General features: G+C 42.3%; 1 protein-coding gene across 1 annotated transcript in view; it reads left to right on the forward strand.

Annotated features, from left to right (window-relative positions):
* LOC109037293 (dynein beta chain, ciliary) overlaps positions 1-22,093 on the forward strand; it is a 684,333-nt gene that overhangs the window by 417,856 nt on the left and 244,384 nt on the right. Inside the window, exons 36-38 of the mRNA XM_072296415.1 lie at positions 1,756-1,925; positions 3,063-3,201; positions 7,960-8,124. Coding sequence (XP_072152516.1) covers positions 1,756-1,925; positions 3,063-3,201; positions 7,960-8,124 — 474 coding nt within the window. The remainder of the gene's footprint in view (positions 1-1,755; positions 1,926-3,062; positions 3,202-7,959; positions 8,125-22,093) is intronic.

A 22,093-nucleotide genomic window follows, 5' to 3' on the forward strand; every position in this document is an offset into this window, starting at 1 on the left:
TTGCGAAGGGTCCGCTTTCAGAGAGCCGTCCTGAGTTGGCCGGCCGTCTCGTACTCCCCGTCGAATTCCTCGGTCCCGACGTGGACCGTCTCGCCCCGGGCGATTCTGTTAAGCTCCGTCCAGTCTCTGACGAGCAGGTTCAACGGCGGGACTCTCGCCAGAACCTCAAGGGCGTCTTGGGAGACGGTTTTCCACGCCGCGGTCGCCAGGAGGAGGCCTTGCCGGCCGGCCTGTCTGATCGTTTTGGCGACCGATTTGCACGTGAGCCTGTGGGCCCACACGTCGGCCGCGTATTCAATCATCGGCCGGACCGCGCCGAGATAAGTTTTGGAAGGACGTAACTCGGGTACCCGGCCAATGAGGGTCCGCGGATATGGAGTCAGCTTTCCTGGCAACGTAACTGGCATGGGTCTGAAAGCTCAGACCTTCGTCAAGCTGGACGCCCAGAACACGGCGTGCGGGGTTGCGGTTGATTAGTTTCCGACCCAGGCGGATCCTCACCTGAGTGCGAGGACCCAGGGTCAAGGTACAAGGCACTCTTGCGCATTCTGCGCGAGTCCGTCCCTCGTATCAGCGCTGACCATTGAAGTGACCCCTTCTACTACCCGTTCTTCCATTCAGGTCCCTCATGATTAGCACTTTCCTCGTGGCCTTTTTTCTTGGTCTCCGTTAGTACCGATACGCCCACACCGTGATTCTTCATCTTCGAAACAACCTCCGTCAATTTCGTCGATATCCCTTGGACATTCCAAGTTCCAAAATTTAGTGGCCTTTTCCGTAGTTTGTGTCGAAGAGTTCGTTTTTTTCCCTAGGTTACCGAGGCTCCTTGGTTAGGTTTTTTGACATTGTATATTTTTCCCGAGGATAAGGGAATCAGCCCAATGCCCCAACCCCCAACCTGGAGGGTCATGGTTTGATTCCGGAGTTGCCTCTCCTAGCCTAGGAAGGTTGCTTTCACCACAACTATAGCTGTGCCTACCCACCTCCTTTGAGGCAGGGCACCTAGCGTAAATATTACCTTGCGTTGAGCTAACCATCACCTTGCGGCAAGGTATCGGCCTTGCCATCCTCTCCGAGCCCTAGCCGAGCCAGTTCAAGGAACTCGACGACCGAGAATAAAACCATATGACAATACTGTAGACCCAAATCCAGATACAGGGCTTGAAAAAGGCGACTCAGGATCGGAAAATACCCCGTGTTGGGTAGGATTTTCGTCTCCAACGTTGCCATGCATAATTACTCCCAGTCGTTAAGTTCCACGAACTGACCCGGCGAGGACTCGGATAGGGTTCGGAGAGGATGGCAAGGCCGATACCTTGCCGCAAGTAAATGGTTAGCTCACCGCAAGGTAATATTTTCGCTAGGGGGGCTACCAGCTGGGACCCGCAGGATTGCTAAACCCGTGAAAGTACAAACGACTGGGTAAAAAATATTGATAAGGATTTCAATGCGATTGGATCGGAGTGGCCGAGATCGTACGCACATCTTACTTATCACGGAAACCGTGCGCCTGAAGCTGGAGGTAGCGGAATACGCATCGAATGCGGCGCGGGATAGGTGACCTTCTGAGCATCCCGTTCATCTGATTTTTAAAAGCTTGGGCTTAAATTAGAGCTGAAAATATGATGTGTCATGCGCACGTTAAATCGGATTTTCCCTATCTTTAATACTTATGAAATGAAATCAAAACGCGCAAGACTTTTGGGATGACCCTCAGATCACTATATTGTAAAGCACTTACTCATATTTTTTCAGGCTCTCGAGGCAAAATTACAAGATCTGACTAATAAATTTGAAACTGCGGTGAATGAAAAGCTTGTTTGCCAAGCCCAGGCTGATGAATGCTCAGAAAAAATTGATCTAGCCAACAGACTAGTGAATGGACTTGCCTCTGAGAATGTGAGGTGGCGAGAAAGCGTTACCACGTACGTTAACATTCATTTTTTTACTGTAAATTATCTCATATTCCACAAAATTCCACCAGCTATTAATTCAAAGAGATCCCATACTGGATACGCATACCTGATAACGAGACAAAATGGAAGTGAAGATTCAAGTCAATAAATCGTAATTCAAATTTTTGTTGTGGTACGATCAATCGCATGATTAAACACATCTCAACATGGCAAGTATGAACGAAAAACTTTCAATAAAAAAAGTAAAAAATTCAGTTGTACTACGAATAAATCAAAAAGATATCAACATGCAGTCGTTATAATGTTCATAATATAGGTATCATGGTAGCCTATCCCTGTAAATGTTTGGGCTGTATATTGATTTGTTAAACATTTTATGCGCGTAAGTCTTGGATAGCACGAAACAAAAGGTATATGTCAGTGCCCTACAGCTGAAAGGCACGTAACTCCATTTTATAGTAATTTCGAGATATCAAGGAAAAACGTTTTTCAATCCCGTTTCTTGCCGTGTATCTACCGGTAATTACACTACGGAAATAAGAAACTTGTGTTTTTTTCATGTTTTTAAGGCTATTTTTTCAAATTCCAGAGGAGGTTAAAGGGAATTTTGAACCGGAAGTTATATTCGAAGGCTTAAATCTGAAAAGGTTCAATTAGGTATCTTTTGGCTCAACTGTACATACAACCTTAGGCATAATCAAACCACTTTCTTGAGACTGTCGCTCAGTTTATCCTATCTTTGGACAAGACTGACACAGTGGACATTGAGACGAGTTTTTTTTCTCTTTTTTTCCTTGTTTGAAATATACTTTCGGGAAGTCCCTTCATATACCGAAGAGTGTATATTCCATATGAAAACCCCACAGCAAGCCATTTTTGATCAGATTGCGGAAAAGTTGGTTTTCCTTAAAGAAGGAATGATAGAGCTTTCTAGCTTCATTAAGCTTTACCAACGTCATTTTAAAAATAGGTAGGTATTGCACAACTTATATTGGTCTCACGGTGGGATGTTTCGGATCTGGCATCTTCAGCGGTGGGAGCCTCATTATTTTAATGAGGCTCCCTGTTTTTCCGAGAATCGGAAACTTACGCGTGATTACCTTCATTTTTTACATAAAAGCTTTATAGCAAATTCACTGATTTTAGCTTTCAGAAAAACGCATTTACCTTACCTGGAGACATCCTGTTGGTAACAGCATTTATATCTTACGTTGGATGTTTCACTCGAGCATACCGGGAGAAATTATTAAAGAGTCACTGGCTTCCCTTCCTGAAAAAGTTGAAGGTAAGTGTATGAGTATATTCTGTCACTATTACTGCCTAACACTTTAGTAGGTAAGCTGCTTGGTGTAATTCTGAGAGGAAAATTTTTACCTACCCACGTTTACCAAAGTGCTCAAGTTTTTCAAAACGTACCTCCTACTTCCTACGTTTTAACTCGACCGTAAACTTATTAAAGCGTTTTTGAGAAAATAATAAGAAAGGAATCATCATATTTACTCCACCCTCAGGTTTCGTAATTCGTAATCCAGATTCCTTAATTTTGCGGCAGATTCCAATTTTCCTATAGACAAACCGGATGAGACAGCTTTGGAGACTATGATTTATTCCACAGTGGGGTACCAAAACATCAGCGTGCACAACAGGGCGTCGCAATTCTGATCCGCAAAGAATTTCGGAAAATGGTAAGAACTGGGAGGCCATCAAAGCTCGCATGAATAAGATGAATCTAACAATGCACGGTCACAGAGTCACTGTTTTGGGAGTATATGGATTCAAGATGATGCTACCAATGCACTTAAGGATCAGTTTTTTGAAGCACTGGACGAGGAGGTAGCGGAGGTAGAACCTGGGAGAGAAGTCCTTGTGTTGGGAAATCTGAATGGGAAAACGGGATCGCGCGTGAACAATAAAATCGTCGGACCGTTTAAGGAAGTTACCAAAACATTGAATCACGTAGACCGTGCATCCTGTGTTACGGAAGGCGAGGCAACATTTAAAAATTCGCGTGCCGATGAGTGGTAGCACCGACCCGCATCGATAAGTTCGTGTGTCCGAATTGCGCACATCTGCGCTTGCGCAGTAGCGGCTCCAGTGAATTTTTGTCGGATTGTGAGGCTTTTTTTCTCGGTTAATAAGTAGTTCGGAAAAATGAAACATTGCTATTCGGTTGTAAAATTATATGTTGTAAGACTTTTCTTCTTGGGAATTTTGTCTGTAAATGGACTCTAAACGAGATATTCTTGAAGAACCGAGCGCGCGAATGAATCCTCCATTGCCTCTCTGCAGTCTGTTCGGGTGCTTGGGGCACACGCTCCTTCCCCTTCCCCGCCCGCCTATCATGGAGTTTCGAGAGACTTGTCTCGCTCAACTGCAGTAAACGGAGCCGGACGCACGGTCAACGTGATTCAATGACTTTGGGAAGTTACGGTGAACGACAATGGAAGCCGCATCGTCGACGTTTGCGAGCAGAGAGAATTAAAAGTACCTATTGAATGGGTTCAACCAACACATGGATATTCACAAATATGTATACTTGGAACCAATCTCCCCGCGGCTTAAGATCTATCATTGACTACGTGCTCGTTAAACAGGCCACAAACCTAAAGATCTAGCAAATGAAAGTATGAAGAGGACACTCTGGCGGTATTGGCCACTATTTCCTCAAAGCGGATGTAGCCTTTCCCGCTTGGGTGTCGCAGAACGATCAAGGCGACAATCAGCAACCGGAGAAAATTCCATAGGAGTGAAAGAAATCTTGGATTATTACCAGTCATAAGAAAGGCAGTAGGGTAGGTGGGGGCAAGAGTACGCATTTTTTGGTTTTTCCCGTATTTTCGTGACCGAATCGACTTTTAAGGCGGGAAAAGTGGTCAGGCACCTACTGCAAGCTCTCGCGCACAAATGCCCTGCGTTGTCCGAATTTAGAAATAAAATCCAAGGCCGTGACGAATTTGTTGAAAAAAATTGAAAATGTGTACGCAGGTGAAATGTTTCTTTTAAAAACATTTCCTGGGCTCCAAGTCGCTATTAAATCCCGGGAAACGATTGAAACTGGTGTCAAAGGGTGCCAATAGTGCCTTATCACTTTTACTGTGAAAAAAAAAAAATAATTCAATCTCCACAAGCTCCCAAAAATGTTTCGAAGTCAATTTTTTTAAACAGGAAAATAAAAGTTGAATTGCCCAAATTAAACAAAGGAACATAAAAATTTATTAGGATACTTAGTAAGTTGCCTACATCTTCTATTTTGAAGTTCCTATACCCCCCTCCCCCACCACACCACACTTTTGGGCGCGTATACTCTTGCCCGATTTGTAAACATTGGACAACATAAACTAAAACTTTGAGCCCAAGGTGCAAGGTGTGAAAACAACCACGGATTATTATAGCCAACACTATAACACTTTGATACAGTGCCTGTCAGATTTTCTCCATCAACTATTTTACTCACAACAGACAATACAACTACTAAAAAAATCGACCTTTTTTGCATGAAAAGTGAACTTGCCTTATAATTCCGTCAAAACACATCCACTTTGCACAAAACTTCTTCAACAAGTGAGACTCAATGTTGCCAACAACCAACACCCGGTGCCATCATAAATTCAAACAATGTGCGCGAAAAAAGTGCGGTGCGTACTTTTACCCCGTGCGTACTCTTACCCCCACCTACCCTAAGCAAGATTGTGATAACTGCAGAGGTATATCGGTCACAGGAACCTTGAATGAGGTCTACGGTAAAATTTTCAAAGCAAAGGTCGAAGAGGTTTGGAGCGACCAGGAAGCGGAAGAACAGGCTGGTTTTAAAGCCGGTAGTGCATCATTTTGGCGCCAACCGCAGATGAATAGGTATCCAAATGTTTGACCGAGTTATGATAGATCAAAGGTCAAATTTGACGTATTTTCAAGAAGTCATAACTCCGGTTTAAAGTATCATAGTATAACTGAAAAAACTGAAAAACTGAAAACTGAAAACTGAAAGGTTTGCCACATTTTGAAGCATTTTCCAGTGAAAATCTTAGAAATCACTTCAAACTAATTTTTAAAGGGGTTCCGGGCCCTCAAATACGTCAGTACTTAATTCACGCAATGTCCCTTCGAAACGAGCTGATTGTTCCCAACAATTTCTCTACAAGATCAAAATAAATTCAACATTAGGTTCTCAAGTTCACAAATTTAGGGCAAAATGGGGGGGGGGGGGTGGATAGGGTGATTAAATCGGACCGTTTGAGTTTAATTTTTTCACTATGCTGGAGAGAGCTTCCTAATATTTACGCCCCTTTCTAGGTACCGTCAGTCGGGGCTATTTGGGAAATGCGGGTCTATTTGGGAATTAGCGGATAAAATTAATTGTTGGCAATGCTGTGGACTCCATCTATCTCATAAAACTATTCGCGTATGGTGGCGCTATCTGCATTAATTCTAGCAAAGACATTAAATCGCGTAGACCGTGCGTCCGGCTCGGTTTAGAACTGGCGGAGCGAGGAAAGTCTCTCGGAGCCCCATGATGGGCGGGCGGGGAAGGGGAGAGAGTGTGTGTCCCAAGCACTCGAAGAGACTGCAGAGAGGCAATGGAAAATTCATGCCTGAGCTCGGTTTTTCACGAATATCTCGTTTAGAGTCCATTTTAAGAGAAAATTCCTAAGAAGAAAAGTTTTAGAACACATAATTTTCTACCAGAATAGCATTGTTTCGTTTTTCCGAACTAATTATTAGCCGAGGAAATAAACCTCACAATCCGACAAAAATTCACTGGAGCCGCTACTGCGCATGCGCAGATGTGCGCAATTGGGACACACGACCTCATCGATGCGGGTCGGCGCCACCATTCATCACATGCAAATTTCTAAAAGTTGCCTCGCCTTTCCGCAACACAGGATGCACGGCCTACGTGACTCAATGTCTTTGTTCGAGAGTACTTCTACGTCGCCAAATAACGAATCCGATGTTTTCATGTGCTAGTATAACAATATTGTTTATCACTACATTTCGTGATCCTTTGAGGTTATGTCCAACTCTTGCATCCCAGCCGGACCGACTGATTCATTTGGCAATTTTGATTTTTCCAGTCATTTACTATCATAGTCAAGATCATATCCTGAAAATTTCAGATTTTTACATGAATTCTTCAGGAGTTAATAGATTTTTTCTGTGTTGGGGCAATTTGGGAAGTATAGACCCTGTGCGAAGTGAGAAATCAAATGGAAGCCAAGGAGCCATTTAGAAACGTTTCGAAGAGCATGGAATCTTATCATTCATTTGTTTATTCATTTTAGATATTCGAAGATATTTTCAGGAACTTAATATACATTTTCTTGAGGGATTTCAAATTTTGTCAATGCCCTGCGTTACTTTATAAAAAAATTATATATTTTCATGATTTTTTTCAGTTTTTGTACCCAAATACATTTTTTAAAAATTTGGTTTACCTTCCCAAATAGCCCTCTGTATGAGTTTATTTGATACCAGCTCATAACATATGGCTTTAGTGCTATTTCCCAAATTACCCCCATCAAGGGGCAATTTCGGAAAAATCTTTCAAATTTGTTTACCCCCCCCCCCCCCCGAAAAAAAGGGAGGTCAAATAAGTCAACTAAGTCAAATAAGTCTAATCCTTATGCTTTGGGGTCAGAACTTTCCAAAATGCCCTACACACTGAGAAAAAGTGAAGTTGATTTAACATTCTGGATGTGAAAAAAGTGTGCGAGAGCTTACAAAATGCTAAATTAACTGCTACAGCAGTTAGTTTAGCGATATCAAGACGTAAAATTAACTGCCGTGGCGGGTAATTCAGCATTTTGTGAGTTCTCGCACACTTTTTTGCATCCAGAATGTTGAATCAACTTCATTTTTTTTCAGTGTACTGTTTTGAAATTAGTTTGGATTTCTAAAAAACTGCAATTAATTTCCAAATAGCCCCGATTGACGGTAGTCAATTTGACCATCGGACTAAGGTTTAAATGGAAGCTTGTATGAACAGTAAACTCAGGAAAAAATTGATTATAGAGTCTGATTTTAATCCACTAATCTATAATTTCAGCCGGAAATACCCTTGACACCTTTTGTTGAACCTTTGAACATTTTAGCAGACTCGGCAATGATAGCCTCCTGGAATAATGAAGGTCTTCCCAATGATCGAATGTCTGCAGAAAATGCCGTCATCGTAATAAACTCTGAAAAGTGGCCGCTATTGATCGATCCTCAGGTGAACAAGTGAATTATATTAGTTACCAAGGTGAATTCATGAAGCTCAGTAAGCTATCCATTGTTGATTACGATATCGTCGATGGGACCGAAGGTGAATCTACAGCGGTGCGTAGTAAGAAATTTTTCCGCGGAGGGAGCGCCACCGCTGTGTTTTGATTTTTTGGTCTACGTTACTAGAATCCGTACAGCCCCACATGAGTCCTTGAGCTTTTATGAAAGTTGAAAGAATTTCTGTTAAAATCGAAGAGTCATAAGTTCTAGCCATAACATTCTTCTTCCTATTGACACTGAAAAAGACGTGAAAAGTAACTTCTAAAGCTTTGAAACTTCATCCTAGGAAATAGTAGGGTGAAGAATGATGACCTTGATGCAACCAATCGCGATTGATCGCTCTCAGTAGTTGCAGATATCTCTCTCCCACCGTGAGCTATCTCTCTCGCACTTACAGATATCCCATAAGAGAAACTGGGATCAAGTCATAGCTTTAATTATTAAACTTTCAAATCTCGCGTTTGTTTCTAAGCATTCCAGATGTATGCTGCTAGAACTTATGAGTCTTAGAATTTAATATATCTATTGTGTTATTTAAGTAATCGCTGATTTCGGCGATGGATTGTAGCAGCGCGACGTGGTGGATTTTTTCGGAACTACAGCTGAAGATTCATCTTAACTGCTTTCATCTCAATGCAAGAATACTGGGTGGTTTTTACTCTAAGAGCAATTGATGCAAAAACGGCTTTTTTCGCCCCCCCCCTCCGGAATTTCTTCAATTTTGGTCGATCAATTACTCATACTTGAGCGCTTCTTTTCCCAAATTTTAATCGGAGGCGCTAGGAGGGGGAGGGGGTGGAAGTCAAAACCTGTGAAATTCGATATCTCTCGAACGAGGAAAGATATCGAGGTCCAGTTCCGACGAAAAATCGTCTAAAATTGCATACTTATAGATTCTCGAGGTCAAAATACCGATATCACATTTTCAATTTAACATATATGTGCTTTTTTTAGTTTTTGCGTCGAGAAAATTTCTCCTGAACAAAAAAATCACAAGGTACTAATTTTTTTTTATTTGAACCAAAATCAGTTTTTACTTTCTCGCTCCCCTAGGGTAAAGAGGAAGTATTGTCATCCTCCAAGAAAAGAAAAAAAAAGTTGAAGTTCCATCATTTCTAGACGTTTTAAGGTCCAAGGAGTCAAAATAACCATACTTGAAAAAATGTTCGTCCGTCCGTCCGACGTCCCCAAAATCTGTGTATAGCGGTATCTCAGAATCTATCTGTTCGATTTCATTCAAAATTTGCACAGAACACCATATCTTTGGTCTCCTTATGCACGTCAAACGATTTTGGTTTACGCTAAAATTTGGGTGGGCTACGCTAAATTGTCCATTTTTAGCAAAATCACACGGAAAGCTCATTTTGAAAGAGTGTAAATTTTGAAAAATGCCTTTAATTCTTTAACAATGGGCATCAAGCACATCACCTGGGTCATTAATTTAAGTTCCTAAAAGATCTTTGGACTAAACTCAAAATTCAAGGGATACGAAGCACAATAGTAGGGCACTTTGCGCCGCAACATCACACAAACAGCTCATTTTGAAGGTCTGTAAATTTTAAAAAATGCCTTTAATTCTTTAAAAGTTAGTATAAAAGCACCACTTGACTCATTAATTTAAGTTCCTATGAGGTCTTTGGACTAAACTAAGAATTGAAGGGTTACGCGCCATATCGTCACCTTCCAGGCAAAGTATCACAAGCGCCATGCGACGTTTAAAAATTTCCGCCGCCATTTTATTTTTTTACAGAGAAATTGTTCCACGAAGCTGTCCGAAAATTTCACTGAATTTTCTTTGTGCTTTTTTTTTTTTTTTTTTTTTGTTTAAACGGAAGTGAAAATCTGCTTTCTCCCGCACTGGATTGAGGGGGAACCGAAGTGCCCCCAGATCCGGCGAGCCCCGGGGGGGTTTTCCAGGCCCACTCCCAGGTACCAGATACCAATCGCGGCCCGGTCCGAGTGGAACGTCCCCGGGCATCGCTGTCCGGGGACCTCGGTCCGGGAGTGTGAATGGTTATGTGGGTTTGGCCTATGACGGTAGGCCCGCCAAACACTAACGACACTCCCCTTGAGATGCATCCGCACTACGCATCCCCTTTTGTCCGAGTTTAATTCCCACCCAACGGTCAGCCTACGGCCATTACCTCGTCAGGCGAGAGGGCCCCCCGCAGCAGTGTCCAGCCGGACCCCACCCTCATAGGAGCACCCCGTTGCCTCCGGAGTACCTAACCCCCGCCAGGAGGGATTTAAACCTCCCAGCAGCTCTGAGGATGGGAATCCGTACCCCGAGGGGTCCGTCAGCACTGGAGCCTCTGAAGCGGAAAGGTTACCTCCCGTGGATGTGTGGGGGATTCCAGGTGGCACCCGGCCAGGACTCCAAGGAGTCCTGTGTTACGCCGGCGCTCCGAGTCCTACCCACTGCACCCATGGGACTCAGACTTCGCAGCGCCCCTCCCTACGAGTAGCGAGCGACGCGGCCGGCCAACCCCATCCGAAGCACTAGTCAACTTTGACTTGCTCCTCCGGTCCGGCCCGCTTTCAGCCCCCGCCAACCACCAGGGCCGGATGCGCGGACTCAAGGTCCGCATTCCGGGATCCTGGGGGGCGCGGGAATCACGAAACCAGACACGTCAACGATCCCGCTTGATCTGCCGCCGCGTTGCCGCCGCGACAGGATGTGGGCTAACGACCGAGGACGCAGGCACAGTGGAGCGGCAACATCAGGGGATGCCTATCCCGCCAAAAGGCGGGAGGAGGAAACCCGAGAAAGTCACCGAGGTGGCAGTCTACGGGGTCGAAGGGTAGCCGACTATCTCTAGCAATTTGCCGGCTAACTCGGGTACGGGGGAGCGTCAAACCCCAGATCCACAGACAGATCCCCTGCGTTATTTCTTTGTGCTGCCGATAAAATTTAGTGAAATTTCCAAACAGATTCAAACAACAATTTCTCAGTAAAGAAATAAAATGGCGGCGGAAACTTTTAAACGTCGTATGGCGCTTGTGATACTTTGCCTCGAAGGTGACGATATAGCGAAGAGAGCACTTCGGTCACACGGAGAGCTCACTTTGACGGACTGTAGATTTTGAAAAAAATGCCTTTAATTCTTTGAAAGTTGGCTCAAAAGCACCATCTGAGTCATTAATTTAAGTTCCTAAAGGATCTTTGGACTAATGCCATAATTGCAGAGGGGCCGATAGGAAACGCTCAATTCTCCGATGAATGAGTCGGAAGGCTTCTAGATATTAGCAGCAAACGCTTTGAGTCAGGTGAAACCTAGGAATTCAAATGCATTATATAATGCATCATATACTATCTCCAAAATTACTCCGTAGGTCTGTATTCACCAAGCAAAATTAGACAACTAATTAGGTACTAACATTACATACTATGAATCATCGAAGCTAACGCCACCTGACACTTAGATCTTGATTTGAAACTTAGATGTTTGTTGTTAATGAATTTAGAATCCCGGCAGATTCCACCTTTCGCGGTTCCTTTTTACGAGGTACTGAACTTAAATATAATGTAATAATACTGCACAAACATGATTGATTTAATGATTGTTAATAAAGCGCGTTGTAACCCGTCCAGGTTTGTTGACGTTGTTGCAGAGAGTATAGAAGGTTAGAGGCCCGACTCAATGCTAGGTAATTGAAACAGGAGCGCTCGCAGCGCGCTCGTTGGCAACGTACGTAACTACTATTTTCTATTGTTTTCCAGTGACTAGCGGCGGGAATGTTCCTGCCGGACCACCTCGGTATCGGAATCCCGCTCATCGCGCACTCTCACGCAACTGCTTGCTCGCGGCTCAACTTCAGTTTCAATCTATACTATAAGCTCCAAGACCTCCTAATTTTGCGAAACTGGTAACGCTTAGTTCCAGCGTTCTACCGGGCCGATTTTCATGATTTTTGCGGCGATCGACGGGCAATTGTCTCTAGATAAGCCAACTCTTTTCAAATTTTCAAAATATGACCCAGGTTTTTTTATATTACGTGGTAAAGTTGCGAATTCTCCCATTTAAACAATGTAAATTTATACTTTTTGTCATAGTTCGTTTGAGCGTTCTATCGGGTCGATTTCCATGATTTTTGCGTAAATCGACAGGCAATAGGCCCTAGATGAGCCCGCTGTAATCAGATTTTGGAAAAAGGACCCAGGTTTTTTTAAAATCACGTTATAAAAGTGAGTGAGTTTACAGAATGCTCCGGTACTGCTACCGCTATGCGCGGGAGGATGCGCAGTGGTCGAGGAGGTTGCGCAGTAGCTGTGTAGCCTGCGCATCGGCTCTACACTTATCTAAACAAGATTCGCGCCGTCAACCTCACGTCGAGCGGAGGTCGAGTCGTTTAAGACGTCGAATGCGACCACTTTGAACTCGGTGTGGGTTCGATCTCCTAATTATGAAATTCTAAATATTACTTGACTATCATTGTTCATTGTTTTACTGCAATATTTCATCAAGCAGTCATTCCAAAACGCGCCCTTTTAATTTTAAAGTAATTTTAAATAAAGTTTAAAATTAAATTAAAAAAATTAAACCTAAAAGTGGCCCGAAACTGTATGTAACAAGGTGGAGAAATGGTGCTGGGTCCACACCATTTCGCGGGGAAACAAAGCCAAGAAATACCAAAAATTAAAATTAGAGTCAAAAATAAATTTTAGAACTCTAATGCGCACCAGTATGAAACTGAGGGGGGAGAGTGTTCAGCTCAGGCAGTTTGCAATGGAATATTAAGTTGGAGTCACGCCGAGAGATCTTTACCGGTTTGGGCCTTATTAGACCTCATCCGAAGATCACACTCAGCAGTGAACCCAACTTAACATGCCGCAAAATCCAAGACGGCATAAAAACGCCGTCATGGATATGACCCGAGGCATGACACAAAAGTGTGATCCTCGCGCCATCTACCGTCGCTGCTGAACAACTCTCATAACAAAACAAGGAAACCCGAGAAAAATGATTATCGGACTGGTTGGAGATGCGAACGCATCTAGACGCAACCGCCCGCTCTCGAACGAGAGAAACACATACCCCGAAGTGTGCGTACAAATTAAAAAAATTAAACCTAAAAGTGGCCCGAAACTGTATGTAACAAGGTGGAGAAATGGTGCTGGGTCCACACCATTTCGCGGGGAAACAAAGCCAAGAAATACCAAAAATTAAAATTAGAGTCAAAAATAAATTTTAGAACTCTAATGCGCACCAGTATGAAACTGAGGGGGGAGAGTGTTCAGCTCAGGCAGTTTGCAATGGAATATTAAGTTGGAGTCACGCCGAGAGATCTTTACCGGTTTGGGCCTTATTAGACCTCATCAGAAGATCACACTCAGCAGTGAAAGCAGTTAAAATTAAAGTATACTTCATATCGTAATTTTTTAGGGGGAAAATAAAACTAACACTGATAAAAGGGTAAAAATAGGGCCGCGAAGCGGCCCATTGATGGCGCGGAGCGCCTTCAGGGGGTTGGGCCGCGTAGCGGCCAGGGGGCGTAGCCCCCTAGTTCTTCCCTATCCAGTCGGACCTCTAACCTTCTATACTCTCTGCTTTTTTGTTGATACACGGGGATACGAGAAGCAAGGAGATGGCGTTCTCGGCGGGCGGGTGGTGAACTATTTCCAGCAGGGAGATTTGCCCACTAAAGGGGTACGTGCAAAACGGGCCATTTCACGCTCGTGTCGGATACCATTGAAACTTGCCCTATTCATTCATCTAACAATGCCCTATGTTTTCCCACATTTTTAAGTCCCCAAAAAAGTTTGGGGGAAAGTGGCGGGGGGTCAAAGATGAAAATCCGCTTTTTCGCGAATTTTTTACTCGAAAACTACTAAGTATTTTGAAGCGCAGTTTCAACGAGCGTTTTCAGCGTGAAAAGAGCTTTCAGAAAATCTAAATTATTATAGGGTTTTGTCGACTTAAACTTGAGTTATCGCCTCCGAAGCGCCGGAACGCTATAAAATGACCCGCTTTTTTGTCACGTTCGGGCCGATCCCCAAAATACTCCGTTTTTAATTTCTTTGAAAAACCGGCTATTCGGCTATTTTAAACTGCGCGCGGTGACGGATCAGGACACATGTGGCAACAATGCGAGGTCGGCAGAGGAGTCTGATTCACCGAACTGAGCAGGAGGGGGCGTTCTCCTTCTAACCCATGCGACGCGCGCAGTTTAAAATAGCCGATTTTCCCAACCTTCGCTCCTTTCCCCGCTTATAACTCGCAAACAAAACGTTTCCCCAGGATACGGTAAAGACATAAAGGTGCCACAGAGAGTCAGGAACAACATATCGGTTTTTCAAAGAAATTAAAAATGGAGTATTTTGGGGATCGGCCCGAACGTGACAAAAAAGCGGGTCATTTTATAGCGTTCCGGCGCTTCGGAGGCGATAAATCGAGTTTAAGTCGACAAAACCCTATGATATTATGAATTTTCTGAAAGCTCTTTTCACGCTGAAAACGCTCGTTTAAACCGCGCTTCAAAATACTTAGTAGTTTTCGAGTAAAAAATTCGCAAAAATTTAGCGGATTTTCAACTTTGACCCCCCGCCACTTTCCCCCAAAATTTTTTGGGGACTTGAAACTTTGGGAAAACATAGGGCATTGCTAGATGAATGAATAGGGCAAGTTTCAATAGTATCCGACACGAGCGTGAAATGGCCCGTTTTACACGTACCCCTTTAAAATTTGGGCGATGCTAAGCGAAAACCGTTTAGTTTTAAGACTATTTAAACATCGAAAAATCATTCTACCCATTAAAGAATATTTTTGATGGCTTTTGACCGTGCTTAAGGAAAGATTATAATATATAATCGTAACTGAAGTATGATGCCAATGAATCTAATGGATCCTAATGAATCGTAGAAAAGCTAGGATTTTTACGGATCGCCGTCTTTAACAGGAGGCATCATTAATCAATTACATATTTAATTGAAGATGCCTCATAATATCGACAAGTCTAGTCCAAATATATGAATTCATCACATATCTTGAAGATATTTACAATAAAGTTCAGTGGTTCGAATAAAAATGTCATAACTATTATCCTGCGATCAAAATTCCAATCAAACTTTATAATTTTGTGAAATTGGCAGTATTTTTCTAAATATTCCAGTAAAAGTGTCTATGCTGGCGAAATCCTTTAACCATAAACCAAACCTTAAACCAAAGAAATCCTTGAACCATAGATAAAAATTATAATTTTTGTATTTAAATTTATAGATCTAGATTTAAATTGATTAATATAAAAAATATTGTACTTAATCAAAACATTAACCAATCAACAAAGTATAACTGCATATCTTATAAAATAAAGAAGAAACAAATTGAACCTAATTTTTATACTATAAATAAACCAACAGATGGATGCGCCGTTATGCGGCGCTTGCGCCGCGCATAGATTGTACTGTACTACGGCAGAAGTGAGAAAGTGTTGTGCGATCCTCGCACCATGATGCCTAAAATGCTAAGTCGGGTCCTGTTCACTCGATTTTCGTGAAATTCGGTATCCAGAGGTACTTTTCAACGGGAAATTCGGATTTTTGGTCAGATTTTTAAAATTTCAAAATCAAAGATGGCGGCCGTGTCCTAAAAAGCTAAGTCGGCTCCTGTTCGCTCAATTTTCGTGAAACTCGATAAACGGTTGTATTTTTCAACGGGAAACTTGAGTTTTCGGCCAGATTTTCAAAATTTCAAAATCCAAGATGGCGGCCTTGGCCGAAAATGCTAAGTCGGCTCCTGTTTGATCGATTTTCGTGACATTCGGTATCCGACGGTATTTTTCAACGGGAAACTCGAATTTTTGGTCAGATTTTCAAAATTTAAAAATCCAAGACGGCGGCCACGGCTTCAAATGCTAAGTCTGCTGATTGTGGATGAGGGGACAAAGATAACATATTCGCCACTATTCACCATACTTCGTTAAAAAAAGTAAATTCGTTCTTTTAAAAGTTAATAGCTATGAGGGGCGGATCGCGGAACGAGTCGCAAGTTCATCGCGAAGCGAGGAACTGGGGGTCCAGGGGCACTCCCCGGCTTGGCGTGACAGCTCGCACAGCGAGCTGAACACGGCTAGTAGTTTATATAGTAGTGTACGGCTAGTAGTGTCTTGGATTTGAGCGGCCCAGAGCCGCTCTCCAGCGGCAGTGCACTGGAGTTACTGCTGGTTTTCGCATCCGACGAGTGGTCGATTAAATCAGGGAAATCAACGATTCCGGAGTTTTGAGCGAATGGAAGTTTGCGCTCAACGTGCGCCGACTGACTTTCGCGCGCCAGAATATGGTTCCAAAGCCACATTTGGTAGTTAATAAATCAGATAAAATGTTCAAACCGTTTCAAATAATTTTAAGGGATTCTTGAGGGTCGCCGAGTCCAAAAATTTCAGATACTTCCAAAAATTCACTTTTTTCCGTACCGCTACTTGAGCGGTCCAACGAGTGCTGACCGACCGGCCGCTCATGCGGAAAAAGACGAACAATTTAAAAAACTGGACTTGGTTCAAATTAAAAAATGAGTACCTCGTGAATTTTTGGATTAAAAGAAACTGTTTCAACTCAAAACCTGAAAAAAACCACATATGTTAACTTGAAAGCATGATATCTGTTGAGCTTAGGGCTCAACAATAACAATACAATATAACAATAATAATACAAATTCAACTAATCAAATTCAATTTATTTCGTTTACTGCCGAGGCGCTCTGTTTCTCTTAAAACTCTGAATTATTAACCCATAATATAGTTAAATAGCATCAGCTGGACTCGTTGACAATGTTGCCGAGCCTCAACAATCTCCCCCCCCCCCCCCTGTTGAGCCCCGTTGAGCTTGCTCAATATTTAATTGAAGTTTAAAATTTGAAAATCAAAAATGTTACAAAAACCTTGGTTAAAAGTGCAACAAAATACAACAAAGATTAGAGTTCAAAACGCTTTTCTGTGGGCCCTTATTTCAGTGACAAAACTGTTAGATCCTCTAGTTTTGCTGGTACTGGTGTTGATACTGGCGGAGTCGATTAATTCCATCCATCCTGGTGATGTTGTCACAATTACGATGAGTGTCACAATTTAGTTACCTACAGACGTTCTAAGATAGTGCATCCTAATGTTTCACTTGGCTGTGATCTTGAAGCCACGACGCTAGGGGTCAACGCCGCGCCGTAGCGATTTTTCTCGTCTGCGGAAAATTGCAGGCACTCCTGAAATGAGTCGGAAGCGCTACCGTTGCGCAAGGAGGTGCTTCGGGGTCAAATTGAAATTCAATTATAATGTAAACAAATTCCGATTGTCCTAATATCTGATGACATAAATATTTATCGTATCATTTGCTGTATTCTTCTCAATACTTCAAGTAAAGCGAGACTTTGAATTGGACTTTGGGAACATTTTTTTTTATGAACTTCATTATCTACAGGAAATACTGTCTCATTAAAAACCTTTACCATATAAGAAACCATTAGATAAAAACATAGGCAAGGGGAAAAGAGTGCAGTGTACGATTTAATCGATTTCTGATTTATTTTATTTGGATAAGCATTGACAGAATGATTGTTGTCGCCTTCTCAGAAGTTTTCCGAAGTTTATGTTAAAGCTGTGTCATGTCCTAGCAAATGCTGCCCTCTGGTGGCCCAATTTGGAACCTTATGTATGTTTGATCGACCTGCCTCATGGCGTCGTTTCCTTTGTGCTGACTTTGTTAACGAAGTTTAAAGAATAAAATGGATAACTGAGTAACAGTGCGGATGTTCACCTTTTTCCCCACAATTTAACAGGTTCTGGGCTCAGCAGATCCGACTCCTCGCTAATAGTATCGTGGTCGCGTAATAATGTGCGTGCTCTCGCTTTCCGCGGCTTCGTTCATCCCCGTTCTGTCGATGACAAATTAACGGCTCCCGTATGTGGAAAGTATTGAACAAGTCCGTGTTTTGATGTTTCAATCCAGCATGATCTTTTATGCCATCAAGTGCGAACTTAATTGGTACGTCCGCTGTAAAATTGCCTGTATCCCGACAATGTATGCTGCAAGCCTACAAGTCTAACCTCTAAGCTCAAAGCTGCAACCTTGCTCTCCTCAAGAACCCTTATGAGATTTTGCAATCCTTAGCAGGTACTCAGTACTCTTATTCATTTTTCCGCCACTTCTTTTGTTTATTTTACTGCCTCCATTCTGCGTCACCTGAATCGTGGAATCTTTTAAGCACACGATAGACAAGTTGGAAGGCCAGAAGAATTGGGTAGATTGGAAATTTCAAGTCCTCACCCTTCTAAAAAGCAAAGGCATAATGAGTGTTGTCGAGGGGAAAGTCAAACCTCCCCGAGAGTTAGACCTTACGGCCAAAGCTGAAGATGTCGCTAAGTACGACTTAGAACTAGAAAGGTATGAGAAATTAGAGTACGGAGCGCAACAGATTATTGTGAGTAGCATGGCTGCGCCTGTGCGTCAACTCATCGACATGTGTCATAAAGTTCAGAAATGAGGACAAAATTATGCGGCGTCTATGAACAAAAATCTGAGCAACGACAAGATCGCTTGTTCAATGAGCTTTTTAGTGTTAAAACGATGAATCCAGCTGACGGTGTCGCTAAACACATTTCACGTTTAGAATCCATTTGGATAGAACTGCAAGATGAAACATGGAAGACAGATAAAGTTAAATTACCAGATTCACTTTTTGTCAATAGAGTCTTGAACACCTTACCTTCAGACTACTTTGAGTTTGTCAATGCATGGGAGTCCATGCCAAAAGCACAGCGAACCCTCAAAACGCTTACTGAACGTTTGTGCACTGTTGAACTACGCCTCAACGACAGAGAAATATCAGAAGACACTGTAGCTTTTTACTCCAAAATGAAACAGAAATCTTCCCATGACAAACAGAAGCAGTCTGATTCAACAATAATCAAATCTAAAGAAGGAAAACATAAATTAAAGTGTAACTATTGCAAAAAACCTGGTCATTTTGCCTCTGAATGCCGTAATTTGAAAGCCAAGAAGGCTAACAATGGCGACAAAGAAGCTAATGTTACCGACAACACTAAATCCGAAAAAAGCAGCGGTGAGAAACTTTGGTACGCTAGCGCCTTTTCAGCTAACGCCCTCTTATCAAACGAATGGGTTATTGATTCAAGCGCATGTTCTCACATGTGCAGAAATACAGACATTTTCTCTAATGTTAACCATGCTTTCAGCACAGATATCCACCTGGCATCTCAGGATTCAGCAGAATGTATCGGCAAAGGAAACATAGATCTTATTCTCAAAGGTTGTGGTCAAAGAACCATCACTGACGGTCTCTTGGTCCCAAAGTTCTCCACCAACCTTTTGTCTGTTGGAAAACTAACAGTAAGAAATTTAATTGCTGTCTTTGAAGATCGCTGTTGTAAAATCTACGACAAAAATGCAGTCAGCATCAATGGTAAACCTGATCTGGAAGTGCCAAAAGTCAATGGACTCTACAAGTTCCAAGTGAATTGTTCTGAAGTAAGTCCATCTGCAATTTCGTCTAAAACAACTCTGCAATTTGCTAGTCTTGCTGTAGATAGGCAAATTTGGCATCGTAGGCTTGGGCACATGAATGGTCGTTGCCTAAACCGCATGCGGCAGCTATCAACTGGTATAAACTTCCCAAACTCTGGTGATATCCCGTGTGAATGTTGCATCCGCGGGAAATTAACCCATAAACCTGCATCAAGGTGCAGAAAAGGTACCCGCGCTACCAAGAAATTGGAAATCGTGCACACCGACATTGCAGGTCCGATGACTTCAACCCATGGTGGAGCACGATACCTACTGATGTTTACTGACGACTTGACACTCAAAACTTTTGGTTATTTGTTGAAGCGTACAGATGAAGCGTTTGTCAAATTTAAAGATTTCAAGACCTTGATTGGAAATCAGTCTGATTGTAAAATTAAGATATTACGGTCTGACAATGGAACAGAGTACTGCAACAAATGTTTTGAAAAATTTTTCAAAGAAAATGGTATCTTCAGCAAAAGAACTGTTCCATACACACCGGCTCAAAATGGTGTTTCTGAGCGGACAAACCGCACAATCATTGAAAAAGCTCGTTGCATGCTTTTAGACTCAGGACTTGATGTGAAATTCTCGAAATTTAAAGCCAGGCTTGTAGCCAAAGGTTTTGCACAACGTTTTGGCGTAGACTACACAGACACCTTCGCTCCTGTTATTAATAAGTCCTCCCTTAGATTGTTATTTGCACTATCAGCTCAGCTGGGTCTAACTGTCCATCAGTTAGATGTTAATTGAGCCTTTTTGAATGGCGACCTGAGAGAGGTAATCTACATGGAGCAACCTGAAGGATTTGTTTCAGGAGACAGGAACAAGGTTTGTCTCTTAAAGAAAGCCTTTTATGGCCTGAAGCAATCGTCCAGAGTTTGGAATGAGAAAGTAGTCTCAAAACTAACTGAATTTGGTTACACCAAATCAGAACTATGGAACCTTTTTTATATTTCAAAATGAAAAATTATGATTCCTGTACGTTAATTGCCCTTCATGTTGATGATTTTCTTGCATTCTCCAATGATGACCAGGAAACTTGCTCATTAAAAAGAAAGAGCCGTATGCAAAAACGACATTTTTCGCCCCCCCACTAAAACTAATTCAAACTTCGTCTATCAGTTACTAATACTGGAGCGCTTCTTTCCTCAAATTTTCAGACCCCCAAAAAATTTTGGGGGGGCGCTAGGGGAGGTGGGAGTCAAAACCTGTGACCCTCGATATCTTCCGAACGAAACAAGATATTGAGGCCCGGTTTGGACGAAAAATCGTCTAAAATTGCATACTTTAAGATTCTAGAGGTCAAAATCCCAAAATTAAATTTTTAACTTAACTTATGTGCTTTTTTTCAGTTTTTGAGGAAAAACAATTTCTTTTAAACAGATTAAACTGAAATTTCACATTTTTTGATTGGAACCAAAACCAGTTTTTTAAATTGTTCGTCTTTTTTCGCATCCAACGAGTGGTCGTATAAGCTGGAGAACCGAACGGTTTCGGAGATATGATCGATTGAAGTTTCCGCTCAACGCGCGCCGACCGATTTTCGCGCGCAAAAAAGTCGGATTTGACTGTTATTAAACCAGATTTAATGTTCAAACTGAGCAAAATGCATTATTAGGGACTCTTGAGGATCGCTGAGTCCAAAAATTACAGATACTTCCAAAAAAATTCACGTTTTTAAAATTACAGCTCCGTAGCGCTATTTTAGAGGCCCACTGAGCGCCGACCGGCCGCTCAGTGGTCCTGTACGGAGCTGTAATTTTAAAAACGTGAATTTTTTGGAAGTATCTGTAATTTCTGGACTCAGCGACCCTCAAGAGTCCCTAATAATGCATTTTGCTCAGTTTGAACATTCAATCTGATTTAATAACCGTCAAGTCCGACTTTTTTGCGCGCGAAAATCGGTCGGCGCGCGTTGAGCGGAAACTTCAATCGACCATAACTCCGAAACCGTTCGGTTCCCCAGCATATACGACCACTCGTTGGATGCGAAAAAAGACGAACAATTTAAAAAACTGGTTTTGGTTCAAATCAAAAAATGTGAAATTTCAGTTTAATCTGTTTAAAAGAAATTGTTTTTCCTCAAAAACTGAAAAAAGCACATAAGTTAAGTTAAAAATTTAATTTTGGGATTTTGACCTCTAGAATCTTAAAGTATGCAATTTTAGACGATTTTTCGTCCAAACCGGGCCTCAATATCTTGTTTCGTTCGGAAGATATCGAGGGTCACAGGTTTTGACTCCCACCTCCCCTAGCGCCCCCCCAAAATTTTTTGGGGGTCTGAAAATTTGGAGAAAGAAGCGCTCCAGTATTAGTAACTGATAGACGAAGTTTGAATTAGTTTTAGTGGGGGGGGGCGAAAAATGTCGTTTTTGCATACGGCTCTTTAGAAACGACTTTCAGTATC

This window comes from Bemisia tabaci, chromosome 2 (assembly GCF_918797505.1).
Source record: "Bemisia tabaci chromosome 2, PGI_BMITA_v3".
Lineage (NCBI taxonomy): Eukaryota > Metazoa > Arthropoda > Insecta > Hemiptera > Aleyrodidae > Bemisia > Bemisia tabaci.